Raw genomic sequence first — 14,620 nt, 5'->3', positions numbered from 1 at the left:
TACAAATGCTCACTCAAAACCCACACAATCTTTCAAGGGAATACTAAGGCTGATGACAAAATCTATAAATATTTGTATTATTAACTCTATAAGCCCCACTTTTCAAGATTTTTGTCATGAAGAAGTATTTGAAACAGATCTGGGATAGTTTGTAACAGACAGCTTGCAACATGGACTTTTTGTTATGGCATCCATGTTGTCATCACATTGTCACAAAATGTTTCATTAAAAGTGTTTTTTGTGACTGGTGAATTTTGTTACTAGATCCAGACCTAAATCACTTTCACTATAATTTATGTTTTATAACATTGTTCATGACACCTCCTGGAACACATCATAATACAGACTTTGACACTCTTTCATCTTCACAATGTTATATAACTTCTGAATGGTCCCCAAATGATTGCACCATTTGTGATCTATTATCATTTTTAATTATTGTCACCAATCAATTTTACAGTTAAAAACTACCTGTCACAAAATAAGTATTCTTGACAAAAACTGCCATGTTACAAAACAATGTAACAAAACTGCACCCATCACAAGTTGTTGTAGTAAGAATGTGGTCCTGATGAAATATTGTAACTAAATGTTTAGATCCCTTTGGAATATTAATATTCTTATGGTCTAAGCAACAAGTAATACAAGAAACATAAGTTAATAAATTGGGAAATCATCATAGTATCAAAGAATAATTTTTTGTTAAAAACAGCACCTCTTTTTACAAGACTGCCTCCTACAATGTTATAAGAAGTGAAACCTTTACATACAAACAGAGAGTAAACAAGTACACTTTCTGGCAGACAGTACATTAGTAAATACACATAGAGAACACAAACATTAAAAACTTATTAATATTGATAACATCAGAATTAATTAAAAGTTTCAGCAATAATTTTCTTAGCATATTTCACAACATCAACAAGAATAACTTGTCAGTCATACAGACACACAAATTTGCCAAGATAGAAAACATAAACCTACCTTATACTGCATTTATGTTTGAATAATTGTAAGCTGTTTAAATAACTTCTGTCACTTAATCACACAGCAAAGCACAGGTCTCTTATCACTATACAGATGACCTGAGTGACAATGTCACTATAAAAGTTAACCAAAATTTTGAAGTGATATTTCTCTTTGCATATATGGCAAATAAGATTCATGTAAAAAGTAGAAAATGCACTAACAGCAATGACAAAGATACACCATTTTAACACGTAAAAATGTAAAAGAACTCTACTGGAAAATAACAGCAAATGATAATCATGATGTTTCAATGACTATGTTAATAAAAGAATTAAGAACAAATTTGCATAGTCACTACTGTAGAAATGAGGTAAACAGTAGTTAAGAGTAAACAGAACTTTTCATCTCGATGGTCTGTGTGCAAACTAATTTTCATGTAAAGATTAAAAATTCTTTTCTTTATCTCAGAAATCTCAGATTTAATTTGCATAATCTCTAAGTCCACCTAGATACATTTCTTTCAAGTGCTTGTTTTCAGTAAAACTGTAAACACTGTGTTATCTTCTCTACCCTAACTTTATACAAGGACTCAAACTGTAACACAAACAACACTTAAATAGCTTTAAAACTCACAACAATATACATCTATTTATACTTAAATATTTTTATTGCCCTTAAAACTGTCTCTAACAAATATTCTTGTCATTATAAGTGATTTGCAACTTATGAAAACAGTAACAAATATTCTTGTTATCATAAGTTGTAAATTACTTACGGAATGTGAAGCTCATGTTACACTATCAAATTACACTTCCTATAAAAAACTTCAAGCTGCTGACATGAGTGCCTCATTAAATATTTTTATTATTTATTATTTATTTTACCTAATCTAGCCTTAAGTACCCTCATAAGATACCTATTTTGACATTTTAATTATTCGTAAAATAATAAATAAAGAAAAAACATGAAATAAAGTACTTACCTGGATTCTCTTTTTATTTTGCTGTCAACAGTCAATGATAACTAACCCTATGTTCTTTATAGTAATGGTGGTAATGCACTAAATAATTTTTTATTTAATTAAATAATTCATCAAAGAACATTGAATAATCACATGTAAAATGCAGTCATTTTCCCCTAACTATCACAACTATTCTGATCACCTAACTATGCGACAAAAACCATTACAAATTCAGCCAAGCTATTTGTTACCTTCCCACAAGAACATAGTTTGAACTGCAATAGTAACTGATAATTCTGCATACAGAAAACAATACAATATAAAATGTTACTTGACTAATAGAAACCTTGGCTTTCTCTTGGTCACACATAATGCAGTATTAAGTGTAAGAGAAATATATTAACAAATCCTGAAATACAGGATGTGATAGATAAGTATGGCAAGAGAATTCTGATTTTTTATTTGATGGCTCTGTAACCAAACAAGACTGAAAGCTATAAAAATTATTGTTTCATACTTATTGGAGGGATGATGAATTAAATAGAAGATGCCTAGGAAAAATGTCACATTTCTCACACTAAGGGAAAATCAGAATTTTGTTTAATACTGCATTATAAAAGTAAGAACTTAAAATTTATATACTATTAAAATATGTATTAGGAATGATGTGCTATATTAATTGGTATAACATTATAAAAAAAAGTAGTTTAATTAAAATTTGAATGTAAATCACTGACAACCAAGTGACTTGTGCAGTAAAGAAAGTTAACAAGGTATAAATGTTTCAGAAATTAAAAACTCCAAAATTTACATGACAAATGAAAGAAGCAAACATGAGGAAAATAACAGAGACTAGCTTTTTGATAAAATATCAAATACTATTTAACCCATTCGCTACAAGCAAGTCATAGTGTGCACGTCTAGATATTTTAGAGTCACATTCAAAACATAATTAAACTGCTTTATCATCATGGTATACAAGTACATTTGGCATAAAAACATAGTTGATAAATCAAATTTTAATATATGTTTAAGTTTTAATTATACATGAAAAAATTTTTTAAATCTTCAATCTCATCCTAGTATGAGTGGTCTTGCATTTGCTCACAAGGTATCCCCGTCCTTTAGTTTAACACCTCTTCAAGAAGTACGGAATTTAATGTAGATTACTCATTATAATACAGTATTCCCTCGCTATTCGCGGGGGTTACGTTCTTAACCCCCCGCGAATATTGGATGCAGTTTTAAAACTTCTATGTATGAGATTATATACGGTACTAAATACTTCCCAGACACTTTCTAAAGACACTCTTACTCATTAATACAGTAATAATGTAGTAATATTGCATGCAGTCATGTATTTCACTAATGTAGTAATGATAATGTAAACACATTTTAATTTTGTACTGCAACAATATTTTAATCAAAAAGAAACGTAAGTACAGGAGGACAGTAACACCCCATAGTATAGTTACCCATACTGTATTACTGTACCGTAAAGTCATTTTCTATGCGTACAACACATGTATTAGAATTGACAGAAAGTGGAACAAATTTAAAGGCAAACTTAGACAGATAAATACAGTACGCACAGTTCAGGTAATAATAATACAGTACAGTACAATTCAGTAATAATTGTTCGATAAAGACGTCAATCGATAAAACTGCTTGAGAGAGTAAATATAGACATACCCTTGAAAAGCGCTTTTAATCTCTATGACCTACAATGTATACCTTATGCAATTCGATAGGGTAACAAGAACTACATGCTCATCATGCGATTTAAAATTTGTGTGGTGGGATTATTAGTTAAACACAGCTCAAAGGGCAATAAAACAACAAATTTACATAGAAACAGATGTATGCTGTTATGAGATTTAGGGCATTCAAGATAAATAAATGTAATTTCATATTAAAAATGGAATTTATTCTGTAAGGAAAAAAAAGGGTAACTTAGATTTATTTTGTATTTTTATTGTGCTTATAAGGTCAGTCAAACAGACTAAACCTTGTACACAGTTAGGGTAGAGAAAATAATAAAACAAAGATTTACAGAAAAGTGAGAATATTATTGAGGTTTGAGAGATTAAGCAAATGAATTTTGACAATTTTCAGATGAAGAAAAACTATTTGATTTGGAGCAGTCAGCACTTTTAACCCATTTGCAATGAAGAAATATTTGGTAAAAAGATTGTAAAATTTCATGAAGGTACTGAAAACATAAAAAAAGTTACAGTATTAAAATTGTAAAGGTCAATTTGGGGTCACAAACTTTGCTGATTTGACTAATCTCATAGCAAGAAAGTTAACCACACCTAAAGGAAAGAAATGCTGTTTGTCACCCATAAATTCAAATTACAAGAATCCAAGCTGAATTCAGAGATAGGTCTATGGACTTAAACTTTCACCAAAAGACCAGAAGAATGTAAAAATTGGCATGAATAATTCTTCAATAATTCAAAAGCTGATGATTATACATGTACAAACAAGCAAAAAAAACTTACTACAATAGTACTGAAACCTGGGTGGAAAACAAAACAGAAGGAGAGCTTGCAGAAAACAATATGAAAAGCATGAAATGGTGCTAACAATCTTTTTCAATACCATGTTATAAATGTCTGTCTAAGTCACAATAAGTAAATTATATAGATAAATGTTATTCAGTTGTTAAGAAAAACAACAACTAACATACCACACACAAACCATAAAATATACAAAGAACTTCACAGCAGTACTAAGAAAGAAAAAACGATGATCATGGATACATCTGTTGGCTAGTTTCATTCTGAGCTTACGTAAATGCTTGAAGGTTTTGTTTGTCTGTTTTGTGTTAAGCACGAAGGTATACAATGAACTATTTGTGCCATGATATCAAAAAACTGATTTTTTTTTTTGTTATAAGCCCTCACACTTACCGTAGAGTCACTGAAGGAACATGCATAACAAAGTTACAATAAAAGAACAGTCTTGAAATATTCTACATTCTCTGTGAATAAAAAATTGTCATATAATGTTATAATTATGGGTAAGTGCAAGAATGATGGTTTAGCATAGCAGTCAAAAAATACTTTTAATTACGTACACGTGTAAATATTTGAGCTGCTGACAATTTATTGCACTGTGTTTTTGTATGCTCGAAACAAAATCTTGGCATGAGTTTGGAGAGAGAGAAAAGTCTGAAGAATTATCTCTCCAACAGGGATGTTCAGGAACATTGTAGTTCCTCTTATTCCTCGCTCATGAAAGATTATTTATCTGTATGTGGGAGTTTTCTTGTATTTTAATTTCGCTTGTTTGAGGCAATGAACTAAGATGGAGCAGTATGAAAATGTCAGGTGAGATGGCAGAGTGAGACAAAGTCAGCAAAAAAGGAAGTGGACAAGTCCAGAACACACTGGCAGAAAAGAAGCAAGGTGCAGACCAATCCCACAACAATCACTGGAACATCTCGTGATCAGGGTCACGGAGTGGCTAGGATCTATAAATCCAAGTGCCTCAGAAATTTATTGTGGAAGGGGGGGGGGAGTGCCCCAAGATAACCCACTTTCACAGGACAGGTGCCAAATATTCTTCCTGTCCTGTGCAAAACACTCACAAAATTACCAGTCTTTTTAAAACATTTATTTAAAGGTTTCATGCATTAAATACACTGGTATTAATTTTTTCTTGGCAGGGTAATGTATTTTACATGGCCATATTCAGGGAATTATTTGAATGCAATAATATATAATGTAACTCTGAGATTTCTAAATATATCCTAACAAAAACGGGTAAGTTTCGTGTAAAGATTCTAAGTATCTTGTACATAAAGAATGACATTATTTTTATTAAGTATTTTTTTGCTAAAAACATGTTATTTTCTATTGCACTTATTTGTGTAAGGTGACTTATTTCAATAACCTTCAGAATCTCCTAAATTAGTATAAAAGATTTTTTTTTATTTTCAAGGTAAATGCAAAGACTGTTTTTCATTTTCTTTAGCATATAATATTATCATAATAATTATCAATATACAGTACAATGAAATGTTTAAACTTAAAAAACAAAAAAAATTACATACCTTTTAATTTTTCATAGAATATCTTTTGTATGTATCTGTTATTTTAGATTTTTTTCCTTTTCACATTAAATTATTTTTTAATGTTTTATTTTCCTCTCCTCTCCTTTACCTTTTATTACTCATCTTGACACAAGTCAACAGAGCCCTTGAGGTGTAATTAGAGTCTCTTCAGCAGAGATAACAAAGCCTTTGGAAAAATTATCTTACTCTCGTGCAATATTTTAAGCCTTGAGAACTGATGCAAAATATGATGTATATTTAAAAAACCTTTAAACCTTTCAATTTGCATCTTAAAACATTAATAATACATAATTAACTAAAATATAAAAGTAAGACCTAAATACAATTTACCTGTCTCTCTAACTACAACATATTTAGTGAAGGAAAACTTGTAAGTGCTACCATGGATAAAGCAGACACTAACATTACAGGCAGTTATATCTACCAGATTATAACAACTCAACCGCAATTTCAAAATAACTGTTGTGGGATTACAATATAAAATGAGGTTTCTAATGACTATATATATGTATGTTATAAAGCTTCAACAAAAGTACAGAAGATGGGCATGACACCCATCAGAACTAACAAAATGAATTACTTGTTTTTACTGCATTCAGCAAGAAAACTTTGAAACATACATCTATCTCAGTAGGGAAACTAAATGTACTTATTGTCTGTACATACACTGCTGGCCAAAATCTTAAAGCCAATGAACATAAAGAAAAAATATGCATTTTGCATTGTTAGACTTAACCACTTATTTGAGTAGAGCTTTGAGAGATGAAAATAAGAAAAGGGAAAATAAAAATAATCTTTTTTAGCATTTAATAAGGAAAATATGAACACTATGAAATTAGCCTAAATACTAGCTGGTCAAAAGTTCAAGACCATACTGAAATGAAGAGTTAATTAGTAAACACATAACAAAATTTAGTCATTTGTATTCAAGCATTAGTGTTGTCAACATCTCCCACTGACATCTCCTGTGTTACATTGGGTAAAAACATGGTAAAGGCTAAAAAGTTGACAGAGTTTGAACGTTGCAGAATTGTTGAGCTGCAAAAGCAAGGTCTCTCTCAATGTGCCATTGTTGTTGAGATTGGGCGTAGTAAAACTGTTGTTGCAAATTTCTTAAATGACCCTGAGGGATATGGAACAACAATTTTAAGTGGTCGGCCCAAGAAAATTTTGTCGGCATTGAGCAGAAGGATTCAATGGGTTATCCAGCAAGACACCAGCCAATTGTCGAACCAGATTAAGGCCCTTATGGATGCAGAATGCAGCTCAAGAACAATAAGACGGCATCTACGAGAGAAAGGCTTTAAAAACTGTAAATGTCTTCAAAGGTCATACCATGAAACAGCTCGGTTAAACTTTGCTGAGAAGCACTAAACATGAGACGTAGAAAAGTGGAAGGTTTTGTTCTCTGATAAGAAAAAATTTAACCTGGTTGGTCCAGAAGGCTTCCAACATTACTGGCACAATAAGGATATCCCACCAGAGATATTTTCTACATGACACAGTGGAGGAGGTTCTATCATGATCTGGGGTGCTTTTTCCTTCCATGGAACAAGTTATAACTTCAGGTTATATAAAGACGTCAAACAGCAGCTGGCTACATTGGCATGTTGGAGAGAGCATCCTAATTTGCTGAAGGCTCTTGCTTGTGTAGAAATGACTGGATCTTTCAGCAGGACAATGCTGCAATCCACATTGCCCACAGGATAAAGGACTTTTTCATGGCAAATAACATGATTCACTTGGACCATCCAGTGTGTTCGTTTGAAGCGAACTCCATTTAAAATATCTGGGGGTGGATGGCAAGGGAAGTCCCTAGAAATGGATGTCAATTCCAAACAGTGCATGATCTTCGTGAAGCCATCTTCACCCCTTGGAATAACTTTCCAGCCAGCCTTAAGCAAATCCTTATATCGACCATGCCAAAGCAAATGTTTGAAGTTATTCGCAATGACGGCTGTGCAACTCACTACCGCGACCTCTTGTTTGGCATTTCGTACCCTGTTTAGGACCTCTTTTTGGTATGGTCTTAAACCTTTTGACCAGCTGGTATTTAATTTCATAGTGTTCATATTTTCCACATTAAATGCTAAAAATGTTTTTTATTTTTACTTTCCCTTTTCTTATTTTCATCTTTCAAACCTCTACTCAAATAAGTGGTTGAGTCTAACAATGCAAAATGCATATTTTTTCTTTATGTTCATTGGCCTTAAGATTTTGGTCAGCAGTGTATATCTTAATGACTGGTATTATTTTAAATAAGACTGAGTGAGAAAAAGTTTGAGTCATGTGGAAACAAATTCCAAAGTTATATGCATTTTTGAAGGTTTTGTTTGAGATAAAACAATTAAAATATAAATAAAACAAAATTTTGGATCAAAACATAAATTATAATGTTAATTTCATTCACATACATTAAACATGTTTAATTAAATTTTGAATGAAACTCGGAGATTTGTGCAGAAGAGTACTTAACAAGGTATCCCAGGTGAACGAGTTATTATATTCATCTCATAAACAGAAAAAACTACCTTGTCTTTACTCCCAGAGCGAGTCATGGTAACATCTTCTACCTTGTAATCACGAAGGACTAGAGCTTCTTTATAACTGTACTGTTCACCCTGAAGTAAACATAAGAACAATTCTTCAACAGATACAATTTATTAAAAAATTACTTCTTTTAATAAATGTAACAGGAAATGCATGCAAAATCTGAATTTAAAAACACACACTTTTATCATGCACTTAACCAACCAGCTGTTATTCACATTTTTGCATTTTATGGTAGATTTAGATGTTATTTCCCGTCATTCCTTTGAATTTAAATATAACAATCATCTTAGTTTTAGTAATTATTTTTGTTAAGTAACAAAATTTAATGAGGTCCTTCAGTAATAAAACTGTATTTAGCAAATATTCTAGCTTACAAAAAAGATAACAAATTGCAAACGCAATAATATAACTATGGTAAGTACAAATCATGAGAATCTTCATTTGGTTCTCATTCACATTTTAATCAATCCTATGGAGAAAGACTTGGTCAATTTGTTTAATATTATGACTATCATAAAACTTCACACACTGAATTTACTAAGTATATCTTCAAAATTTGGCCAGCTGATAGCAAACATTATTAGAATGTTGCAAAGAAAATATAACGTTTTTTAATTAAATACTTTTACTAAGTATTTGTCAGTGAATTTACAAAACTTTTATTGAGTCAATCTGAATAAAAGGTGATTTCCATGTTAAGGATAAAAATACTTCATCTCACACTTTCACACTTCATTTGCATAAACACTACAACCTCTTACACATATATCAAAAGTTTCTTCCTAGATAAAAACCTTGTACTTTACCTGTAATTTTCTCAACCCTAACACTAAATTTAGCAAAATCATCTGTAGCAGAAAATGAAAAATTTAAAAACATTTAAAACAATTTTTTTTCTACAATGACTGCAGATTGTAAGATTTTACCCTAAACTGCCTCATGCTTCTGACAGTTTTACATTTAATTTTACAGTTTTAAGTGTTCTATTAGCTTTGTCTATCTGGAATTAAAATGCAATATCCTCGTACAAGACCTTACATTATATAACAGCAGCTCACTTACATTCATAAAGAAAAAATGTTCTCAATTTTTTATATCTAATTTAAGTTTTTACATTTTAGTTACTTCTGTTAAAAAGTATTATGTTTGTTGTTAAGCCCAAACTACAGCGGGCTATTTCTGCTACATCAACCATGGATATTGAAACCCAGTTTTTAGCATCCTAAGCTTTCAGATTTACTACAGAGCCTTTGTTCTGCAATATGTTGGTTGTTCAAAAATAATTCACATAGCTTTAAAATGTGCATTTTGAAACAGAAAAAATAACTTGAGCAGTAAATAAATGTCTCAAAACTACAATAATTTAATTGGCTTTCTAATTAACTAAAAAAACAGATTTAATAGACTTCATCACTGTTTGACACAGCATCTTCAGTCTAAATATGGCAGGCTCTCTCAGTGAGCTACTGGTCTTGGCAACTAATCCAAAACAGATAATCATCTCAATTCTGTATGAAAGAATCTGCTCTGTAGGTTAGTTATAAAAATATCTAATAGCAATGTCAGACAGATATACAGACATTTCTGACAAAGCAGAAGACATGTGAGGGATGTGCCAACATGTATTAAACAAAAACAGTGATACCTCACTAAAGTAAGACATGGTTGAAATTGTATACTCTGACTTGTCAAGTGTGTGTTCTTAACTGGTTGAACAATACAAAGTTGTTACAAAGGAGGAGAAAAATATATAAATGAGCAGTCAGAACACTAATGCTTCATTTGATGCAAAAGGCACAGACTGAGAAGTTAGTGAAATATTTCCTTTTGAAATTAAGAAATTAAAATTTAAATAACATAAATAACCAAATTATATTTTGATACCAAGCTTATTAATATAAATTGACAATAAAGTAGTTTAATAAAGCTTTGAATTCAAAAACGTCATGACACAGACTCTAATTTTTCTATATAGTTAAGTAGAATAAAACAAGGCTACAAATTTGAAAGTTTTCTTAGGGATTTCCTGAGATTTCTTATACATTTCTGAGCACATCAACAACCATTTTACTGTTGTAATGCAATTTTGTTAGTTTGATTAGAATGACAAAATTTTACTTTTTCTTTGTAGTGACATTTGTAAGAGCATAATTTCAATGAAAACGTTTTTATCCTTTTCTCTCACCTGTCCAGCACTATTACCTAAGCTCTTAATCTTTGGTAGAATCAACTAATTTTTGGGTATTTTCTTAATACAGATCTTACTATCCGCTCTAGACTAATAAATTTTTTACTTTATTCTTGCTCTTCAACACCTATTTCTTCTTTGTGATAACACAGCCTATAACTATAGGTTTAATATTACAAACAAGTTGATATTTCATAATAATGAAAAACACATGTATTAATTTAAAAAATTCTGTCCCTTTGTTCATTCTCACTCAATCCAGTACTATTCTTAGTTGAATATCTTCCTATGCAAGGTTATGTCATCCAAGTAAATGAACACTATATTCTACACTGGTCCAAACAATACATATTCCAAATCTGATTTAATGAAGCAGGTGCATTACATAACCCAAAGGACAAAACAACAAACTGCCTTAACATATTTCATGCAGTAAAAGCTTTTCTTCTCAACTTACACTTGACTGTAACCATTCTTTAGATCATTCTGAACTAGATAAAGTAACCAAACTAGAATCAATTCTTAGGGGTGGGCAGTTTCTTTATGACTTCGTTCACCTTCTGGTAGCTGATACAGAACTTTGTGGATCTATCATTCTTTCTCAAATGTACAACATATGATCAACTAGGACAATTACTCAGTTCTTTGGATCCTTTTTTATTTATAGCTTCTACTTCTGTTTTTCTACTGTGAGTCATATGATCAACTGATCTAATAATGCTGCATGTCCAGTTCTCGTATTATAAAATAAGGACCATTGAAGGAGGTGTTTTGGTATTCTATAAACAACTCATATAATCTGTGTTACTGATCAGTTATAAAATTTCCACAGCTCTGGTCATACAGTGCTTGTAAGTGACCTAGTAAGCTTCTCTTATGTGAAGATTTTGACATAAGACTCTGCACATTTTGTTTCTAAGGTGACTAATTATAATGTGGAATACTAGTTCTACATTTTCATATCTTACAATGTTATGTTCAGGAGTAATTCAAATTATGTACTTTTGTGTTCATGATCCTAGTGATGATATTCTTATTCCACAGTGAGGTAGACTGGCAGCTTTCTTCTTCCTGAAACTTTAGGAGTACTTGCTTCATCTTTGAAAGCAATCTCCTAGCTTTCATTACCAAATCAAGATGAACAGTCACAGCAATGGGTCAATCAATATACTACAATAAACTGAGCCATTAACAGCCTTCTTTCATTTAGCACACTCCTTATCTCAAACTGGTCAGATGGAGTATTCATTACTTCATAATACTGTATTGTCTTCTGGTTTTATTTTCATCTATTTATTTGTCACAGTCTCATTTGTTAGGTCCATGAAATCCATGTTCATAGCAATTTCCTTTTTTCTGTTATCCTTTGGAAGCAATTTTTATTCTTCAGAGTCTGTTTCAAGTTCCTGGCAAAATGTTTGCAACTGATTTTGAAACACCTTCTATTTTGTTGTTTATTTTTTCATTCTTAGTAAACAGTTGTCTAAGTAATTTTTAAGAGTTCTGCTAGACTTCCATCAAAGGACATGGATGTTCAACATTATTTGATCTGACAATCTTTTAATTCCTGGATGGTGCTTTTAGCTGTTTATCTATAACTTTTTTTAAATTAAGTTCCAATGCCAATGGACTGCATCCTTTAAAGATATACAGCCACCATGCTTTGTTCTAATTTGCAACTAATTCCTACATTAAATCTATTGCTACAAGTAGGCCAGAGTGCACATGCCACAAACTTTTATAAAGATACATTAAAAATTTAATTAAACTAGATCATTCACATTATACAAATAAACTTGGAATCATAACACAGTTAATTAGATTTTAGTTTTGGGTTTTTTGTTTTGTCAGAATATGTTTAAAAAGTTCTCGATCTCATCAAGTATGAAAATCGTGAAATTTGTTCTTTAGGACTTCCCTCTAATTTATTCAATGCTCCTTTATGAACTGAGATTGAGAAAATGTGATAGAAGTATTGTGACCAAAGCTTCACAGAGGTAGAAGAGAATCCAACTGCTGTGAGTCCAAAAAAAAGAAAACTCAGACCAATGGTAAGCCAAAGCATTGGCTTCCACCTCACAAGGGAATTGAAGTATGCTGAGCCCAGAATGTAATTGATCCACAAATCTATTAGTATGTACTCTAACATCATATGAGGGAAGAGAAAAATCTATTGGGCTGAAGGTCATTATCCTTAAAAGGAAAGAAGAGAAATAAAAGGAAATGGAAAAAAAGGGCAAACCATAACAAACCTGGTCGATCAACTGCAGAAAAGGATGAAGAGGCCTGGGTACATTCACTAAAGCTAAATGTAACTGTGGAATAGGATGGAGAAGGAAATAGGTTGTTTACATTATCATCCTCTTATCTGAATACACCTAAACAAGGCACGAACAACAGAATAATCTTCAAACAAATCTGAAGCCTTCATGAAAGTAGCCAACTCCTGGTTAACCAAGATTGTAATATACCAACCAATAACTGCAGATCCAAACTCTAAATTCATGATAACTGTGAGCAGAAATAATAATAAGTTCACTCAGGTAGCTAAAAGAAAATTATTTGAGGTAAGTAATATCATATCACATAGAAATGAAAAAAGAGAACTAAAATGTAACAAAATACGAAAAACAAAGTTCTTAAAAAAAAAGTAACTGACTGAAATTGCTTAAGTAAAACTCAAGTAACAAACACATCCATGCACAGTGAGTACCAATCTAGAAGTGAACTCAAGATAAATTGCATAGGGGGAGAGTCAGCTAAGCTAGAAGTTTTAAAGCACTGTTACTGGTGGAGGGTTGTCACATGCTCAAATGATGTAGCTGTATGACAGCATGCATTTGATAGCATGTGAGGGTAGGTGAGAGTACCAAGACTAGTGACAAACAAATATTTGTGCATATAGAGGGCTGTACAAGTTGCAAAAAGCTGTTACATGAGTAAAGATAAAATTTCCTTTCAGAATTGCTAATTCAACAATCTATCAACCACTACAACAAGGAAATTAAACAATCAACAACTGATTATATTTTTATCTAACTGATGTTTTATATTTCCCAGATTGTTTTCCACAATTTCAAGAAAATTCTAGTAATATCATGATCTTGCATATAATGTTGAAAACTCTCTGTAAACAAATTAAAATAGAATTGGTTAAATTAAAAAAACATACCAAAAAGTCCACATCTTTCAATCACCAATTTAGCTAAGGATATTTTTTAGTATATTTATTTAAAATGTTTCTATAACTAATTTAAACATTTCTTACATAATTTAACAAAGTTTAGTGTTCAGAAAAACAAAAACAAAACTGAATACAAATTTAGTAAAACTCACCCACATAATGGAAAAAGGGAAAATTAGGTAAGTGCTAAGGAGTAATTTACACTATTCATACATCATTTAACATTCCATTCATTACACAGGTGAGTAAAACAAAAAAGTGCTTCAGAAATTTTATTCTACATTTCAAACGTTTAAAAAAAATCACTTGTAAAATAATGTAATCATGCAATAAAACAGAAATTTATTAAAATGGAATGAAACAATCTACATGAATATGATATACACTTATATCATCAGAAATGTGATCTTAAACATATCTACAGAGCACTTAAAACCAAATATTTAATCGGGTATATTTAATTGTAGTAACACTGAATAGTTGACGAAAAAGAAATAGTCTACAAGATAACAACTGGCATTTGGAAACGTATACAGAACAGTTTTAATGATAAGCGAAATAAATAAATAAACTACGTACACATTATAATTAAACCTTACTATAAATGAAAAATTATAAATACTATTACAAAACTAACTGAAAACATTAAGTACAGCTAACAAATGGCTGACACTTGCTAATCAA

The 14,620-nt window shown here is 31.1% G+C and overlaps 1 protein-coding gene across 6 annotated transcripts in view; it reads right to left on the bottom strand.

Annotated features, from left to right (window-relative positions):
- The window catches only part of LOC143226659 (protein vav-like), a 98,668-nt gene that overhangs the window by 39,466 nt on the left and 44,582 nt on the right, over nucleotides 1-14,620 (bottom strand). For all 6 annotated transcript variants that reach the window (XM_076457908.1, XM_076457898.1, XM_076457925.1 and 3 more), the window contains one exon: nucleotides 8,543-8,632. In XM_076457908.1, coding sequence (XP_076314023.1) covers nucleotides 8,543-8,632 — 90 coding nt within the window. The remainder of the gene's footprint in view (nucleotides 1-8,542; nucleotides 8,633-14,620) is intronic.

Source organism: Tachypleus tridentatus, chromosome 1 (genome assembly GCF_004210375.1).
Source record: "Tachypleus tridentatus isolate NWPU-2018 chromosome 1, ASM421037v1, whole genome shotgun sequence".
NCBI classification, from domain to species: Eukaryota; Metazoa; Arthropoda; class Merostomata; order Xiphosura; family Limulidae; genus Tachypleus; species Tachypleus tridentatus.
Note: the sequence above shows the minus strand (reverse complement) of the source record. Positions and strands in the feature narration are given on the sequence as shown.